This window comes from Onychomys torridus, chromosome 4, assembly GCF_903995425.1.
Source record: "Onychomys torridus chromosome 4, mOncTor1.1, whole genome shotgun sequence".
Taxonomy (NCBI): Eukaryota; Metazoa; Chordata; class Mammalia; order Rodentia; family Cricetidae; genus Onychomys; species Onychomys torridus.
The window spans coordinates 7,943,691-7,961,847 of NC_050446.1; the positions used below are offsets into that span (position 1 = coordinate 7,943,691).

Sequence of the window (18,157 nt, forward strand, 5' to 3'; positions counted from 1 at the left end):
TGTCTCCCCATTCATCAGACAGAACTAGATAAAACCAGATATGTGGTGCAGGCTTGCTGGGAGCATTCATGTGCTATGGAGAATCCAGAGGATGTGCTCCATCACGAGTGCACAGGCTGTCCTGCCCCACATATCTAGTCAAGGTCAGGCTCTGACACTCACCGTTTCTTGTGCCAGACCTCAGAGATCAACTTCTGGTAACTTTTGCACAAGGCTGGCTTCTTGTCCGTGCGCACCAGGCCACCACACTCCAGGAAGAACTGTGTGAGTGGGGGGCTGGGTTGTGGGTGGAGAGCCAGGACAGAAAAGAAAAGGGAGGGATACAGTGTTATTCAGAAGGAGCTAGGTGAGGGCTGGAGAGATGGCTCAGCAAGTCACTGAGCCTGGTGAGCTGAGTTCAATCCTGGGACCCAAATGGCGAAAGGAACAGCCAATTCCTAAGGTTGCCCATGACTCCATCCATGCTCACACACACATTCACAATAAATAAATAAAATTCCTTTTTTAAGGAGCAAAGTGAACAATAAAAGACCAAAATGGGCATGGAAGATGAGGCCCCCACACCCAGAACTCCCTGCAGATGCCTAGAAGGATCCCACCTAGATCAAAACTACCCAAATTCATGTTAAAGTCCTGACCCCTCATGTCTCAGTATGTGACTCTAGGAGAGACGGGACCTTTAAGTAGTGGTCAGAACGCTATGGAGTGCTGGACAGGCCCCAGGCCAGTCTCAGTGTCGGGGTGTACAGAGGAATTTGGGGTGTACAGAGGAAAAGACCCCATGAGAATGTGGCTGCCCACTGGAGGAGCAGGGCCTCCAGGATGGAGAGCCAGGAAGGCCTCGTCAACTGCACCAAGCAAACGCCCTTCTCTCCTGAGTCAGATGGGGGCTCCCTGCCAGTCCTGAGGCCGGGACTCTGTATGAACAGAGGTGGAGCTACCCCTGCCCCCCAGAGCCTACACTGCAGGACTGTCAGGTGGTAGGGCACCTCCTCAATTCCCTTTCCACATGTTTTAGAAGTTACCACACTACAGGAAGCCACATATTCACATGTATAAGCATGCACACACTAGTGCATGCACATACATATGTCATGCAAACAATGTTAACTGACCATATAGCTATGAGACAGCCACCGTGAACCTTTGGGGACTGTCCTTCCAGACTTTTCTAGGTGTTCTTATCTGTTCCCTTTCCCCTTCCTCCCCTCCTTTCTATATGTATATTGGCTGTTAACATACAAACTATATATACACAGGGAACAGGGGAAGGCTGCTGGGTTTGCTCTATCATTATTGGGTCAGGTGTGTGTGTGTGTGTGTGTGTGTGTGTGTGTGTGTAACAATGAACACACATACTCTCAACCACAACTGTTTAGAGACCCCGACTAAACAGGCCTGCACCACACCTGGCAACCTCCCTTCTACCTGCCGGGTTCTGCACCCCTCTGTCAGTAAATGTTGGCCTATACTCCCGAAGGACTGTGATACAATGAATTTATTCTCTTGTAGACAGGCCACATGCACACAGTATCAGGGTAGAACCCTCCCCAATCAGTGGTGCTGGGCGCCCCTGTGCCTGTCATGCCTCCTCCTCTCTGGTGGTGTGAGGGCTGGCATGAGACCGAAAGGGATGGCAGTCACTGGGCATGCCTGGTCCTAGGGGTTTTGAAGTCTATCTCATCCCATGTCCATGGCCAACGTGCAATGCACAAAGCGAGACGGCTGCTCTTTCTAGGGTTTTGCCAGGGACATCTCCTTCCCTTCCTTTAGGAGAGGACAACCTACCAATTGGACAAAGCCTGCAGGGCAGCGTTCATGTAACAGGAGTTCCCCAGGTTCTTCATGCCCGTAAGGCCTAAAAACAACATGGCGAAGGAATGAAAACCCTGTCCAGAAGGGCCCTCACAAGCCTCCTCCACTGAGGAGCTCCACCCAGGCCCCACTGGAGCAAAACTGTATTCCACCCAGAGATCTCCCAGAAGTCAGCACGGCTGCTGCTCAGAGCACCTAGGCAGGGCGTGCCAAACAAAAGGGTCCCTTAGCTACTCTGCCCAGCTCAGGCTCCCAACCACATGGATAAGGAAGCCACACACACAGGGCCCATGACCAATACTTCACGCAGCTGAGAAAGCAATGACCACGTCACTAGGGACGGCGTATTCTGTGCGTCTGCCGCCCTGCCCACTGCACCATGGCAGTTGGAGTCAGCAGAGACAAGCCCCAGTGCTCTCCATGCCCAGCCTGGACCAACATTATAATGTTGTCAGCATTACCTCGAGGTTTCAGGTCATCGTCCTCAGACTCAGACTCCCCTTCATCAGCCACAGCAATGGGGACAGCTTTCAGAGGGTGGGACGGGGGTGGGGAGTCCTGTGTTAAAGACCCAAGTGAGGAAACTGGGGTGAAGAGGGGGGCCTGAATGCACTCACCTCCTCCCAAGGGAAGCATGTGCTAGCCCAGGTTCTAGCCTCAGCATCTAGCTAGCCCTGAGTGAACCCAAAAGCGAAGGATATTATGCAAGAGGGGAGGTTGGGGACCTTGCCCTGGGAACTCCCAGTCTTGTGTTTAATTTGTAAGAACTGTTGTTTCCTTTAGAAGACACTGGAGGCAGGGGAGGAGCAAAGAAAAACCACTCAATCCCAGTTTCTCGAGCAAGCACTGCAAACCACTGTTCGCATCTGGATCTGTTTACCACTGACACACACCAGTGAACATTACACACTGTCATGGCCGGAAACTAGAGTGCTGGGAGGCGTCCCAGTGGGAGGAGAGCACACTGCTTTTGCAGAGGACCCACATCAGGAGGCTCACACGCGTTTATGCCAGCTCCAGGGATCTGATAATTCCCTCTGGCTTCTTCAGGCTCCTAAATTCATGTGCACAAACATATGCACACACACAGAGAAGAAAAATACAATCTCTCCCCTCCCCTTTCTAAAAATTAAAAATAAAAACTTTTGCAAACATCTCCTGGTCACACTGTATTCCATAAATGCTTTTAGCTATGATATGCTGTCTCAGCAAGAAGCCAACAGAGAAGCATGCACACACCCCCACCTGCACATAACCAAACCCTCCTGCACCGACCCACACACCCACACACATCTCTGCCCACAATACCCTGGCCTTTCAGGGTTGCTAGTCTAGCCTGACAGATGGGTTTGCTGGCCCCTACCAAGTACCAGTCAGGCAAGGGTGGATGGAGCCTGCCATCCTGAGGAGTGCCCAGTGCCCTGCTGCCAAAGGGACAGTTCTCTCACGGGGGTTTCCACAAAGGAGCATGCCACAGGAACTACTCTCAGGTTCCTCGGGATATACTTTAGGTGTGGGACTGCCAGGGTCTACCTGTGACTTTGCTGAGTCCTCTAGCCATGAATGCACCCATGCCCCTACCCAACCCTCCCTGCCCCTGCTCATCTGTGTCCTCACAGCCTTACCCTGAGCTCCTTGTCACATACTTCCTCTGGACTCCCCATCTGGACACTGTTGCCAACCACCAGCCTGAGCTCTGTGCCCTACCTGCTCTGAGAGCTTGGCTGAGGAGCTGGGCAGGTGGACCGCCAGGCGCTGCTCCAGGAAGACTTCACGCTCACAGGCGTAGCACCACACCCGGAACGTGGTCAGGTTCACAGTCAGGTTGTGCTGTTTCATCTGCAGGGAAGACCCCAAAGACTGCTGAAGACCGCATGGCCGAGCAGATGCCCTGACCCAGCAAGCCCCCCGCACCCCAGGGAGAGGCAGCCTGGTCAGTGTCCAGGAGCTGAGGCTAGCTCATCCTCCGTCAGGGCGGCACCCACCAGACAGGGCTAGTGTGGGAGGCTATGCCTGCTTCTTCCGGCAGCTCTGCAGCAGCTGTGCTGTAAGTGACTGGTCTGCTTTCTAGGCCCAGTCGCCAGCACCTAGGGCAGGTGGAGCTAGGAGGCTGCTGGCAAGGGCCGTGCCCTGGGCTTCCCAACAACACACCCACCTGTGCGTGAATGGTGCTATGGTCAGCAAAGGACTCTCCACAGCCAACATAGGGGCAGGTGACCTGGGGAGAGAGACAGTGAGAGTCGCTGGAACCCACAGCAGAGATAGTAAGTCCCTAACTCTACCCCAAGGCAGTATGACTTGGAGCTATCCAACACATGACTGAGGGGCTCCCACCCTAAAATAACAAAGGCCTATGCAACCAAAGATGAGGCTGGCCACCAAAAACACAGTGGCCCTGCACTGAGTGAAGGAGATGCTGGGACCAGTGCCTGTCCCTTACTTCATGGGCCCGGAGCAAGGGACACTAAAAAGGGCTGTGGGTGTTCAAAAGAGCAGGTGACAGCAGCCAGAGCCCAGCACTATCCCAACATCCCATACCCGGGTCTGCTCACCTCTGACCCCTGCCTCTGGCCTCACATTTGTCTCTCCCAGATCTGCCTCCCCCAAAACCCAGCTTCAGAGTCTCCATCACGGGCCTTTACCCCAGTGTGAAGACAGCAGACACCAGTCTCCTTTCCCCAGGAGGGCCTGGTGCCACAGACAGATAGTCTAGGAAAGACCCCTGGCTGGAACCCTAAATCCATGGTCAAAGCACACCACTCCTGGTAGCAGGCTCCCACATCTGTCCTCTGGAGAACTTGGGGTTCCCATGAAGTAGGCCTGTCCCTGTAAGCCAGTCGTCTCCTGGGTACTTGGGGTACTACAATCCTCATTCTGAGTGACAGACAAGTCAGGGTACCTCTGGGGTGCTACAATCCTCATTCTGAGTGACAGACAGGTCAGGGTACCTCTGGGGTGCTACAATCCTCATTCTGAGTGACAGACAAGTCAGGGTACCTCTGGGGTGCTACAATCCTCATTCTGAGTGACAGACAGGTCAGGGTACCTCTGGGGTCCTATAACTTCTGCAAAGATTGACATGGTGTTTCCCTCACTTAACATCCTTTTGCTCCTGCTAGAGAATGACTTTTTAAGACTAAGGATGCCAGTGATTTTTGGGACAGTCATGACTATGTAGAGAGATCCTGATTATAAATAAATAAATAAACAAATAAATAAATGAATGAATGAATGGATGGATGGACGAATAAATAAATAAATAAATACATGGGTACATGGATACATGAATGAATTAATTAATTAATTAATTAATCCCAGCATTTGGGAGGCAGAGGCAGGTGGTTCTCTGATTTCGAGGCCAGCCTGGTCTACAAAGACGTTCCAGCACAGCCAGGGACTATACAGAGAAACCCTATCTCAAAAAAAAAAAAAAAAAAAGAAAAGAAAAGAAAAAGGATTTGTTTTAAACAAACTAACAGGGTCTCTATGTGTAACCCTGGCTGTCCTAGAGTTCGCTATGTAGACCAGGTTGGTCTTGAACTCACAGAAATCTTCCTGTCTCTGCCTTCTGAGTGGTGAGATTAAAGATGTGTTCTACCATACTTTTTTTGTTTGTTTGTTTGTTTTTCGAGACAGGGTTTCTCTGTGTAGTTTTGGTTCCTGTCCTGGATCTCGCTCTGTAGACCAGGCTGGCCTCGAACTCATAGAGATCTGCCTGGCTCTGTATCCCGAGTGCTGGGATTAAAGGCGTGCACCACCACTGCCCAGCCCATACATGGACTTTTAAAAAGAAAATTTAAATAACATTTTTGAGTCATTATAAAATTTACCACCTATTTATAGGAAATCTGAATACTACTTATAATTCAGAGAGAATGAAATCTACTTGTAGCTCTACACCCCGGAGATGGGTGGCATATCTTGATACATCTACCTCCTTTCTTTCTTTTCTTTGACACAGAGTCCATGTAGTCCAGGCCATCCTGAAATTCGCTATGTAGACCAGGCTGTGCCACCACACCTACCCACTTCCACTCTTTCTGACGACAGCATCCACGGCACTAAGGACTCCCTGGGTGCTAGTGAGGGCTGCACCACACCACCTTAGCCCTTCACACCCATCACAGCATCTGGGCATTCCACTTTGCCCCCACCAGAGGCCTACAGACAGTGTGACCCCCCTTAGTTCACACACAGGAAACTGAGGCCCTGGAGACGCTGCTCCTGCCAGGAGGCACAGGCCTGAGCCAAGACTCCACACAAGCAGAGTCTGTGGAGACAGGCTCACTTGGCTCAGAGCCTTCCCCACTTTCTTTTGTCACTCTTCAAGGCTGCCTGAGTAGCCATCCCAGGGGCTATCCAGAGCCTGAACTTGCAGTAGTACCTACCCACTGGGGCTAGGTACTCCCAGGCCAGAGTTCAGACTGAGCCCACCCCTGGACCATGAGGATTCTTTACCTGGAGGCAGGCCCATAGGTTAGGTCCAGCAATACCACATGACTGGCAGGTTCCCTAAAAGAGGAAGGGAGGGAGGGAGGCAGGGAGGGAGGGAGGCAGGGAGGGAGGGAGGAAGGGAGGCAGGGAGGAAGGGAGGGAGGGAGGAAGAGAGGCAGGGAGGAAGGGAGGGAGGGAGGGAGGGAGGGAGGGAGGGAGGAAGAGAGGCAGGGAGGAAGGTATAAGTGGCCCAGACAGTGAAGCACAGGCATCCTCTCCATCAGCTACCACTCACATGTCCCAAAGGCCTTGGCTTCAGAGCCCTTCTCAACCCTCCATCTACACAGGGGTCTGTGGGCACTTTGTCTGAGCGAGTTTTTTAAATCACATGTTTGTAAAGGTATTTCAAGTCAAATCAGTTAAACCTTAAGTGGATAGCAGACTCCTCACATTGACCCCCACACTGGAGTTCTTCTCTGATGTCAGCTGAGGGGAGGGACTTCAGCCCTGCCTCAAAGGCAGTCTCAGTTTCCATTAGCAACATTCCATCCAGCAAGGAGTCTGACCGAGCAGTCCCTGGATGTCTGCACTGGACTCACTGTCAGCTCCTGCTTTTGTCCTTGTCCCTCAGAGGCTTTTAACACTACTGGCCTTATTCTGGAATTTTCTGATATCCAGAGAGATGCTCAAGATGGCTTGGTCTTTCTGCCAGACTCAGCCAATCCTCTCACGCTCCTCTTCTTCCTCCCTACACTAACTTCTGCCTCCTTTGAAGAAAACCTTGTGGTCTGCTCACTTTTTTTGTTTTGTTTCGAGACAAGGTCTCACTGTGTAGCTGTGGCTGGCCTGGAACTCAGAGATCCATCTGCCTCTACTTCCCAAGTGCTGGGATTAAAGTCGTGTACCTCCAAACTAACAACCCAGGGCCTTGCTTGCACTCCAGCCTGGAGCCACACCCTCAGTTCTTACAGGCTTTTTACAGAATTTCACTTCAACACCTAGAAGACAATGGCTACCTGTCACTCAGGGAGGAAGCTCATCTTCCTCCTGCTGGCATCCCAAGAAAGCTAGGGGCTACATCTGTAAGAAGAGAGGGGAGGCTAGGGTGTGGCTCAGCAGTTCTCTACTTGCCCAGAGTGCAGAAGAAAAACAAGAACCCCCTCTGTACGCTCATCGTTGCCTTATGAAGGCTGTGCACCCAGCCAAAGGAAATGGATGGAGCCATTAGTGACTCTCAGGGGGTTGATCTAAACTGATTAATGGCAGCAGGACCAATAGCGCCTGGAAGAAAACTCCCAAGCAGATGCCAGCAGGGCCATTATACACAGAAGGCTTTGCAGAGCTGGGGGCAGGGCAATACTGCCTTGCCTCACAAAGGTCCCCCCAAGCATATGGCAGCCCAAGGCTGGGCCCCAGTTCCTGAGGACTGTTCCTCTACCTTAGACTTAAACAGCAAGTCCTCTTTGGTCACCTCCCCTATGGAGTCCAGGTGAGGGCAGATGTCTCTGGCGTCTCCCATTCTGACCCAGGCTTCCCTGTAAGGAGATACAGCAGGTCAGCAGCAGCCCTGTTGACAACACCACAGGAGCGAGAGGTCATGGCACCCCAGCTCTCTCCCACACCAGCCGGCAAGTCAGCAAGCTGCTTTGCCTCCCTGACCTCCCTCTCCTAGTCTGAAAAGAGGGCAGCTGTCTACTAGGTTGGTATGAGGGTCCACAGAGCTAAAGGGTGTCAGAGCAGGGCTGGCACGTGGCTTGACAGACAGCATTTTGGACAATGCTGACTGGTGGGGAGACACTGGAGTCCTGCCAATCCCTCAGGAACTGCACACTACCCTGTCCAGACCCATAGGAGCTGTGGGTGATTTAGGAAGAGGTCAACTTCATGTCTGTGGTCTCCTCCACCAAGTGGGCAGGCAGAGGAATGGCTGGCTTTCAGAACTGCCTTCTCTGACCAGGCAGGGCCGTCCTCTAAGGAGCCCAGGGGAGGCTGAGTGCCTGAAGCCACAGTCTCAGTGGAGAAGCTCAATTGGAGGTCACATCAGAGGCGGCACAAGTGGCCCCGCCTTCAGGAGCACCTGAGGACATGGAGAGTGGCTGAGCACTGGCAGAAGACTCACCCAGGAAGCAGGATGGAAGAGGTCGCCAAAGCGTCAACAGCAGCGTATCTGGGTGACAGATGTCATGGAACAGAAAAGTTAGCTTTGCTGCTGTGGTAAGTGACACATTCACAGGAAAAGCAAACTCAGACACTCTAAAAGTACTAGGGCAGAACAGCTAGGTCCCTAAAGTGACAGACATCCCTCCTGATATTCATCTGTAATCAGAAAAAGAAAAAAGGAAATCCTGCCAGATGGGGGCGCACTCTGACCATCCAGGCTATAGTCTGGTCACAAGGTAGAGGTACTACACTAGGCAGGCTTGGGGAGGGCACACATGCTTTTGCAAAATCCTGGGAATCTGATAATTTTAAAAGGAGACACCAGGTCTGTAGTGGTCATGTCTATAATCTCAGCACCTGAGAGGTAGCAGGACAATCATACATTAAAGGCTGGGACTGGAGAGATGGCTCAGCAGTTAAGAGCACTGGCTGCTCTTCCTGAGGACCTGGGTTTGGTTTCCAGCAACCATATGGTGCGTGGCTCACAACCATCTGTAACTCCAGAGGATCAGACACCCTTTCTTGCCCACTGCAGGTACAAGGTGAGCAAATGGTGCATACACATATATGCTGACAAAACAATCACACACACACACACACACACACACACACACACACACACACGCAAAAATAAAGTAACTAAAAAAAGGTTCAATATCACCCTCTGCTACACAGAAAGTTGGAGACTAGCCTTGAGTATATGAGACCTTGCCTTAAGAAAAAAAAATCAAAACAAAACAAAGCCAGGCTTAGTGGTACACCTTTAGTCCCAACACTCCAGAGGCAGAGGCTCATCTCTGTGAGGTGAGGACTAGCCTGGTCTACATACTGAGTTCCAGGCCAGCCAGGGCTACATGGAGAGACCCTGTCTCAAAAGAAAGAAAGAGGGAGAGAAGAAGGAGGGAGAGAGAAGGAGGGAGGCAGGGAGGGAGGCAGGGAGGCAGGGAGGCAGGGAGGGAGAGGGAGAGGGAGAGGGAGAGGGAGAGGGAGAGAGAGAGAGAGAGAGAGAGAGAGAGAGAGAGAGAGAGAGAGAGAAAGGAAGAAAGAATTCAAAATAAATAACAATTAAAAAAAAAAACACCTGCTTTAGGGTCAGGCAGTGGCGGTGCACAGCTTTAATCCCAGCACTCAGGAGCTCAGGAGGCAGAGGCAGGCAGATCTCTGTGAGTTCAAGGCCAACCTGGTCTACAGTTCAAGTTCCAAGACAGGCTCCAAAGATACACAGAGAAACCCTGTCTTGAAAACACAAACAATAAAAAAGCCCATTTCCATGCTTTAATACTTCAGTAGATCAGTCTAGGAACCTGACAGCTGATTCTGGCTCAAACTACTATCAGGAAAGGATCAAGCTGGGCAGCAGCAGCAGTCCACCCCTTTAATCCTAGCACTAGGGAGGCAGAGGCAGACGATCTCTGAGTTGGAGGCCAGCCTGGGCTACAGAGTGAGTTCCAGGAAAGGCGCAAAGCTACACAGAGAAACCGTCTCAAAAAACCAAAAATAAAATAAAAAGAAAGGTTCAAATCAGCCACGGGTGTGAGTGGAGTGTAGCGTGCCCTTATCGACAGCCAGGGCTGCATTCTCCCAAAGCCCAAAGGTAGACACAGTGCATTCCCTCTCCACCCACAGGGTCAGGGTCAGCCAGGCAGAACTTGAGACACTATGCTGACAGTGCCAGCCACTAGGCTGAACGTAGTCCTGTACCAGCCCAATAAAAGCCTCCTGTTGTTTCAGTGGCTGTGACGGCCCCAGTAGCACAGACCAGGAGATAGTTCCTTCCTTCCCATCTCACATCTCACCAAGGGCCATCCCAGAGCAAGGGCCACAAGGTGGTCAATAGGCTTCAGGCCTCTCTCACTTGCTCACTGTGAGTGCTCTCTTTCTCTCTCTAAAATGTGCCAGCCTGGTCTATAGAGTGAGATCCAGAACGGGCACCAAAACTACACAGAGAAACCCTATCTCAAAAACCAAAATAATAAATACATAAATAAAATAAAATGTGTTAATTTTTATTTATGTGTGTGTGTTCAACAGCATGTATGTGGAAGTCAGAAGACAACTATGGGAGTCAATTCTCTCCTTGCACTATGTGGGTCCCCAGGGTTGGCACTCAGATTGGCAGCCTTTGGACGCAAGTGCCCTTGACCTGCAGAACCATCTTGCTGGCCCTTGTTCTCTAAATTAAAAACAAAACAAAAAAAAAAGCAAATAAAGGTGAAGCTTTGCCATGCATTCCACACTCCCCACTTCACTTTTATCCTGAGCATCCTGGGACCAGTGTGGCTTCACCCCACATCTGCCTCAAATGGCAATTGCCCAGCACAAGAGCCACGTATCAGCAAAAGCGACCTGTGAGTATAATCCCATGGTCTTCTAGGACAGCCAACTCCGCTCTCAGTATTTGAGGGGTACACCTTAGAGGAGGAGGTGGGACCTACCTGGGTCAAAGGCACACGCAGAAGGAGGCCAGCATGCACATTCTCTGTTGACAGTGACCGGCTGCTGAGGAGGTCTGCACCTGAGGGTAAACAAAACAGTTCGGACAGAATCTACTTTCAGATTTCTCTTGGTTGAAAACATCCCACACAGCCTGGGGGAGGCTACACACAGCGGACTGTCTGGGGCTTCCACAGGCTTAGTTTCTCATGGACGGTGACACCCTGCTTCCAGGATGGGTATAGAGCTGGCAGGAGCTCTGGACGACAAGGCCTGGCCCCTCCACCCACGCCACCGAGTCCCTCAGATCACCTTTTGAGCCTTTCTAAAGCCCTGAGCTGCTCTGAACCCCCAAGTCTTCAGCCACGGGGCGGGGGGGGGGGGGGCTACCACACCACTAGGCTGATCAGAGTTGCCACTGCCCCTGATTCCTGAGTGGGTGCACTCCCGGATGTGGAGTTCAAAGAGGGAGGGGCAGTTAGAAGGTAACTTCTAAAATGGCCACATGACAACAACAGGGTTCAAAGTTCTAAATTCCAAACCTTACTTGAAGCTAGGTTTGCTGTTCTGTTCAGAGGCCAAGTGCCTGCTGGCACAGGCCCAGCGCTATTTTGGGCAGAGGTGGGGTTTTAGTGTCTCTGTCACATGTGCCAGCATTCCAGAGGGATGTGCTGAGGAAGGAGGAGTCTAGTTATGATCTTGGTGCCCACAACAGAATGAGAATGACAGGTCCATTTCCCCCACACAAAGTCTCACTAGATAGCCCAGCCTGGCCTAGAATTCACTGTATAGCCCAGGCTTCAAACTGGTGATATTCCTGCCCTTGGGCCTGGGACTGCAGACAAGCATTCACACACCCAGTGTCAGACATACTTTTAATTCACAAGAGCAAATGGAGTTCAGTTCCCACAACTTAGAGAGAGAGGGAAAAAAAAAAAAAAAAAAAAAAAAAAAAAAGCCCATGGCTAAAGCTTCAGAATCGTTACAACCCCTAATCCTCACAGGAGGAAACAGGCGGTATGTCACTGCGTTTGTCTATGGTCAAGCACCTGGCTGGTTGGATGGCAGTCAGCTTTGCAAACAATTGGTATTGTCCACACAGAACCTGATTTTAAATCAGTTGGCAATCTTTCCAAATGAGCAGACCTAAGTAGCTGGACTTTATGGGTCACATCGAGGTTTCTTGGGAACCGACAAGACAACCCTGGCTCACTGCATCAGTGGCTAGTGCCTGTTGTATGTTGCTATGGTATCTGATTCGGAAGCATGAGCATACCATCCACAGTTTCACACCAGGCAGTTTAAATGAGATAGTAACCCCACGTGTAATGGCACACACTTATCACCTCAGCACTCAGGCTGCTGAGGAAGGAGGATTTTGAGTTCCAGATTTGCCTGGGCTACAGAGAAGAGCCTTTTCTAAAAAACAAAAAAAACAAAAAAAACAAACAAAAAAAAAACCCAACTAAGAGGGCTGGGGACATGGCTCAGTTGGTACAGTGCTTGCCTGGCATGAATAAAGCCCTGGGTTTGAGTCTCAGCACTGCGTAAACTGGGCATAGTGGAACATCCCTTTAATCCTAGTACTTGGGAAGCAGAGGCAGGTGGATCTCTATAAATTCAAGGCCAGCCTGGTCTATATAGCAAGTTCCAGGCCAGCCAAGGATACACAGCAAGACCCTGTTTGTCTAAAAAATAAATTAATTAAAACACAAGAAAAAGAGAGGGGGGGCTGAAGATATGGCTCAGCCATTAAGAAGAACACTTGCTTTTTCAGAGGGCCTCAGTTCAGTTCCCAACACTCACAATGGTGGTTCACAGCCACCCATTACTCTAGCTCCAGGGAAATACCACACCTACTTCTCCAAGAGTGTCCACACCAGATATGTGCAAACATGCACATGTGCACACATGCACACACACAAATGAATAAATAAAAAATAAAAACAATAAGCCAGGTGCAGTGGCATATGCCTTTAATCCCTCAGGGTTGGGGGAGGACAGAGGTAGGTGAAATCTCTCAACTTGAGGCCAGTTTGGTCTACAGAAATGAATTCTAGTCAGTCAGAATATATAGCGAGGCCTTGTCTCCAAACAAAACACTAATTAAAAGAAATCTTTTTAAAACACTTTAATCCCAGCACTTGGGGAGGCAGAGCAGGCAGGTCTCTGTGAGTTTGAGGCCAGCCTGGTCTACAGAGTGAATTCCAGGACAGCCAGGACTACACAGGGAAACCCTGTCTCAAAAAATTGGAGGAAAAAAAAGCCACAGAGAAAGGGGACGGGAAACTGAGGAAGAGAGGGAAAGGACGGCCTTCTTCTCTTTAAATTAAGGGAGGGGTGGAATTACTAAACAATTAGCAAGCTAGCATATGGACTAGACATTAGACAATAGAATTTTTAAGAAATTACCTGGGGGTGGGGGTGAGGGTACACATGTGTGCTTGTGTGTGTGGAAGCCAGTGGCCAAGCTTGGGTGTCACCTTCTCTGGAGCTGTCCACCTTGTTTCTTGAGACAGGGTCTCTCACAGAACCTGCAGCTCATTGATTAAGCTAGACTAGCTGGCCACTGAACCCCACAGATCTCCCCATCTTTTCCCTCCAGTGCCGGAATTACAGACACATACCACATACCCAGATTTTTCACATGATGACTGAACTCAGGTCCTCATGCTTGCTAGGCAAGCACTATGCTGACTGAGCACCTCCCCACCACTGATCACAACTGAACTGTCCACCCCACCCCAAAATTCCTACATTGACATCCTAAGCACCACCACTCTAGCATATATTTGGAGGTAAGGACTTTGGAGAAATGAGTGAAAATCAGGTCTCTGTAGTGGCCCTGGAGACTCAAGCACAAAGAAGCAATGGAGGCTATCACCCAGAAGGCCACACCAGTCCAAGGAGAAGGTGCTGTCTGAAACCCAACCCCCCTCCAGAACTTGAGACCACTAATTGTTATTGCTTAAGCAGCCCCTCCTGTGGCCCGTTGTCACAGCAGCCTCGGAGGACGGTTGTCGTAAAGGTTTTACAGGAGAACACCGTTCTCTGGCTGTGCACGATGATAACCTTCCTTACTCTCTGATGACTGCTTGAGATACTTGGGCATAAAGGCCAGACTGTCTGGGCTTACTTTCCCATGAATCAGCAACAGTGACATTAGGAAACGCAGATATGGAAAATAGAGGGAAAAAGCCAATAATCGGTGACGGGTCACTCAAGCAACCCTCTCTGGCAGGAATGGCAGCTTCGCTTGCCACAGAAGAGCAAAGCCTGAGGTCACACAGTGAAGAAGGGACACAGCTGGAAGGGTGTGCCAGCAGGCCCCTAATAAAGGCTGAAAGAGAAGACCTGTTAAAGCCCACAGCGCTGGGCACCGGTCCCCCGAAGAGCAGCTGGTCCTACTGGGGACCGTCCTCAGGGACCCACTAGACTACATCCCCATGTCTTGGAGCTGGAGAGTAAGGACGGAGGCTAGAGCCCACCTCTCCTGCCCTGTAAGCCCTGAGTGAGACCTGAAGATTCTGCACCTGCAAGGACAGCTTCTTGCACCTTCCCAGGGAGCTGGCATGGAGGAAGCCCCACCCTCAGGGGCCGGGTTGGAGGCGGGTGGAGGCGGGGCCTAGGAGAGGCAGCGCGACTGCGCACTCACTCCGAAGGCCTGGCAGCTTCAGGTGCCCGTTACTCATCACTTTCCCCAGAGCTTCTGGTAATATTCCTCCAACTCCCAGGGAGTCGCTGGTCCTTTGGGATCTAAAGGTGGCACTGCCGGGCCTCCGCCCACACCGGTTCCCACCACACAGCCCCTCCCCGCACACCACACCCCTCGCTGACACGTGACCTTCCTTTTCTCACTCCCCTCCCCCAAATTCCAGACACTGCCCGCCTCCCCATCCCAGGCTTACTTCCCTAAATCCCCCATCCCTTTGACTCTTCACCTAGAGCCATGTGGCACCCCGCCCCTGCCCCGCTTCTCACACCTCTGGGTCTCCCTGCCCACCACGGACCCTACTCGAGGGGCTCTGCTAACAGCTCCAAGTCTTGAACCTGCCGAGAGTAATTTCGCAGGACCCTCCCACTGCCCAGTGAGGCCAGGGTACAACCGACCCATCATCACCAAGGTGGGGAATGTGAGCCCCAGAGCTCTGGAGCCCCAGAGCCAGGACCCAAACCTGGGGGACCTGCCCTGCAGCCAGTGCTCTAAATGAACTATGGCTTCCAACATCCCAAATGTGCCAGCCAGCAGGGCACAGGGACAAATTTCACCTCCAAGCTCCAGCTACGACTACACAGCAAGGCCTTGTTTTGTTTTTAAAGAAAAAGAAAAAATCGTGCCAGCCTGGGAGAGCTCCAAACCTACGCCTTTCCTTTTCATTGACTCCTAAAAGCTGCCAGCATGGGTTCAGGTTCAGGCCCCATTCTACACATTTTTCTTTTTGTTTGTTTGTTTGTTTGTTTGTTTGTTTTTGTTTTTGTTTTTGAGACAGGGTTTCTCTGTGTAGCTTTGCACTTGTCCTGGATCTTGCTCTGTAGACCAGGCTGGCCTCGAACTCACAGAGATCCGCCTGCCTAAGTTCTACCCTTCTTGAAGCTGTGTGGAGCAGTGAATTGATCTCTGGAGGGTGGCTCAGAAAAGGGTGGGAAGGAAGGCTTCTGTTGGAGCTAGGAGGTAGGCTGGCTAGCCTGAAATTTACATGGTAGACCAAACTGGCCTCAAACTCAGAGATCCACCTGCCTCTGCCACCCAAGTGCTGGGATTAAAAACCTGCCCCATCATGCCTGGATTTTTTAAAATGACTTTTTAATGGTAAGATAGTCAAATGTAGCCTAGACTCAGGCTGGCTAGCCTCAAATTCTCTATGTAGCTGAGTGTGACCCTGAACTTCTGACCCTACCAAGGGTTGGGCCTACAGGCATGAAACAGTTTGCCAGGTTCAATGCAATGCTGGAGATTGAACCCAAGGTTCATAATGCATGCTAGACAAGAACTCTACCAGCTGAGCCACATACTCAGTCCTTCAAACAAGGTTTATTTTTCTTTCCTTCTCTCTCTCTCTCTGACAGAGCTTCTCTGTGTAGCCCTGGCTGTCCTAGAACTTGCTCTGTAGACCAGGCTGGCCTCTAATTCACTCTGCCTGCCTCTACCTCCTGAGCACTGAGATTAAAAGTATGTGCCACTGCGGCCTCCACTACCTGGCTCAAACAAGCATTTCTTGCATGCTTACAGTGGCAGGGGCCATCCAGATGTGAATGCTCCTTGGGCATCCACCTAGCTTCAGAGAAACCAGCACCTATTCCCAACTCCTAAGCCAAACTAAAACCAGAGATTCATCTTTGAACTAGAAGAGGAAAACCCTTTACTTTCCTTAAGGATCCCTCTGTGAAGCAGTCTCACCTTTTTGTTTTGTTTTGTTTGTTTTTTTTTTGTTTTTCAAGACAGGGTTTCTCTGTGTAGCTTTGGAGCCTGGAACTCACTTTGTAGACCAGACTGGCCTTGAACTCACAGAGATTCACCTGGCTCTGCCTCCCGAGTGCTGGGATTGAAGGTGTGCACCACCACTGCCCGGCTCAGCCTCACTTTCAAGAACCTGACTCAGAGGGGCTGCTGTCTCTCCTCCCAGGCACCTAGGTCAAATTCCTGGCTGTCAGGCTCTAATCAGTACTTGTGTTACAAGAATCAACTCTATCTGCCACAGCCCAGAGAGTGGATGCCACCTGGCATTCTGGCTTCAAGGAGGTGGGTGGGAGAGGGGCAACAGCTTTGTATCTAATGCCTCTCTCTGTATCGTCAAATGAGGACTGTCTGGAAATGCTCCTGACTGACTCTTTCCTTGAAGGTACAAGAGTGGCCCAGTACCCTAGGGGCTATAGGGCAGGGCACGCACGGCCAGGCAGGGGAATTAAGAACCACCTCTGAGCCTTGAGAGTTGTACACACAAGTCCCTGGGTTCCTGCAGCAGTTCCCAAGGAATCTCTTTTGCAGCCAACAGAGACAATCCAATGAGTGCCATATACATCTGAGGATGGCTGAAACAGTCTGGGGGGTGGTAGTGGTGTCAAGACTCTGATACTTAATGCCTTTTTGATCAAAGCCAAGACATCCCAGTCTTCTCTTTGTCCTAGTGTAAAGAGAATGATAACCTTAGAGAAAATTGTTCTGGAGAAAAGCCAAGGCATGGCAGACTTGCCTCCTTGCTTTAGAATAGTCTTCCAGAAAGTCTCCATCAGCCCCTCCCCCCGCCCATGAGCTGGACAGCCAGCTGCAATAGCAGCAGCAAAGACCCACAGAGGCCCGCTGTCCCTGATGCAATGCCTGCAGCTGGCAACACTATGCCCCCGCCCCATTTCCCGGCTGTGTAACTTGAAGCACCGGTTACTTCTGTAAGCCCCAGCCTTTTCTAACTTCTTCAGCTGGAAGGCAGACCCAACTGCATTTACTTCGTAGGATTAGACACACGGGAGACTTCTAGGAGAGAATGCTTAGCCCAGCGCCGGCCACAGTTAAGTATCCAGTAAAAAGTGCTTTGCTCCAGAGGGAACTAGTCATTAAGGAGTCCCTAAAAGTCCCATGTGAGCCATTACGCACGCATTTATCCATCTCCTAAGTGTTTATGGACACCTTTGAAAGCTAACTACCTCGCAACATCGTGGGGGTGGGAGGTGTGTAGGGTAGAGCGACAGTCTTCCAGGCCAAAGGGGACACTCCAAGCTCTCGAAGGGTAGTCCCCGGCCTCACACCCTTGGAGCGGCCTCTGAACGTCAGGGGCACCCCTGCTAGGGACCAGTGGCTGCAGGCCACCCTGGTACTGGCAGTTGGCACCGGGACTGATATTCACCCCCGCCCAGGCGCTCAGTGTTTCTCCGTGAGGAATAAATTTGCACGTCTGGGCCCCGGAGCCCAAGTGGCCTCACGCTGGCCTTCCGAGAGACATGCGGCCTGCTTGGGAGAAGCCAGGGCCGTGGGGTCTTGGGGCGGACACAGGAGCCGGTCGATGGGATGGTGGGCGGCGGGGACCTCTCCCCAGGTCGCAGCTGCCCCGCAAATCTAGGCCTCCCCTGTTCGCAGCGGCGGCGCGATCGTCCCTGCTCTAGCGGCCCAGCCCACGACACCAGGCAGCAGCCGTCCGGAACTCACCTGCCGTCGCAACCGCGCCGCCTGTCAGTCAAGCGCGCCCACCGCGACGCCGCGCAGAGTCTTGCGCTCTGCCTGCCGCGCCCCGCCTCCTCACCGTCAGCCGTCCAATCGGAAGAGCCGATGCCAAGGAAGGGGGGCGGGGTCACTCGGCGCTGCCTACTAGGGGGCGGGACCGTG

General features: G+C 51.5%; 1 protein-coding gene across 2 annotated transcripts in view; it reads right to left on the bottom strand.

Annotated features, from left to right (window-relative positions):
• Positions 1-18,054, bottom strand: part of Usp20 (ubiquitin specific peptidase 20) — a 34,222-nt gene extending 16,168 nt beyond the window's left edge. For both annotated transcript variants that reach the window (XM_036184111.1, XM_036184110.1), the window contains exons 1-10: positions 17,981-18,054; positions 10,845-10,924; positions 8,369-8,416; positions 7,688-7,784; positions 6,274-6,327; positions 3,971-4,033; positions 3,523-3,654; positions 2,277-2,373; positions 1,789-1,858; positions 163-276 (exon numbers count right to left, since the gene is read on the bottom strand). In XM_036184111.1, coding sequence (XP_036040004.1) covers positions 163-276; positions 1,789-1,858; positions 2,277-2,373; positions 3,523-3,654; positions 3,971-4,033; positions 6,274-6,327; positions 7,688-7,768 — 611 coding nt within the window. In that variant the 5' untranslated portion in view covers positions 7,769-7,784; positions 8,369-8,416; positions 10,845-10,924; positions 17,981-18,054. The remainder of the gene's footprint in view (positions 1-162; positions 277-1,788; positions 1,859-2,276; positions 2,374-3,522; positions 3,655-3,970; positions 4,034-6,273; positions 6,328-7,687; positions 7,785-8,368; positions 8,417-10,844; positions 10,925-17,980) is intronic.
• Positions 18,055-18,157: the final 103 nt, after the last annotated feature.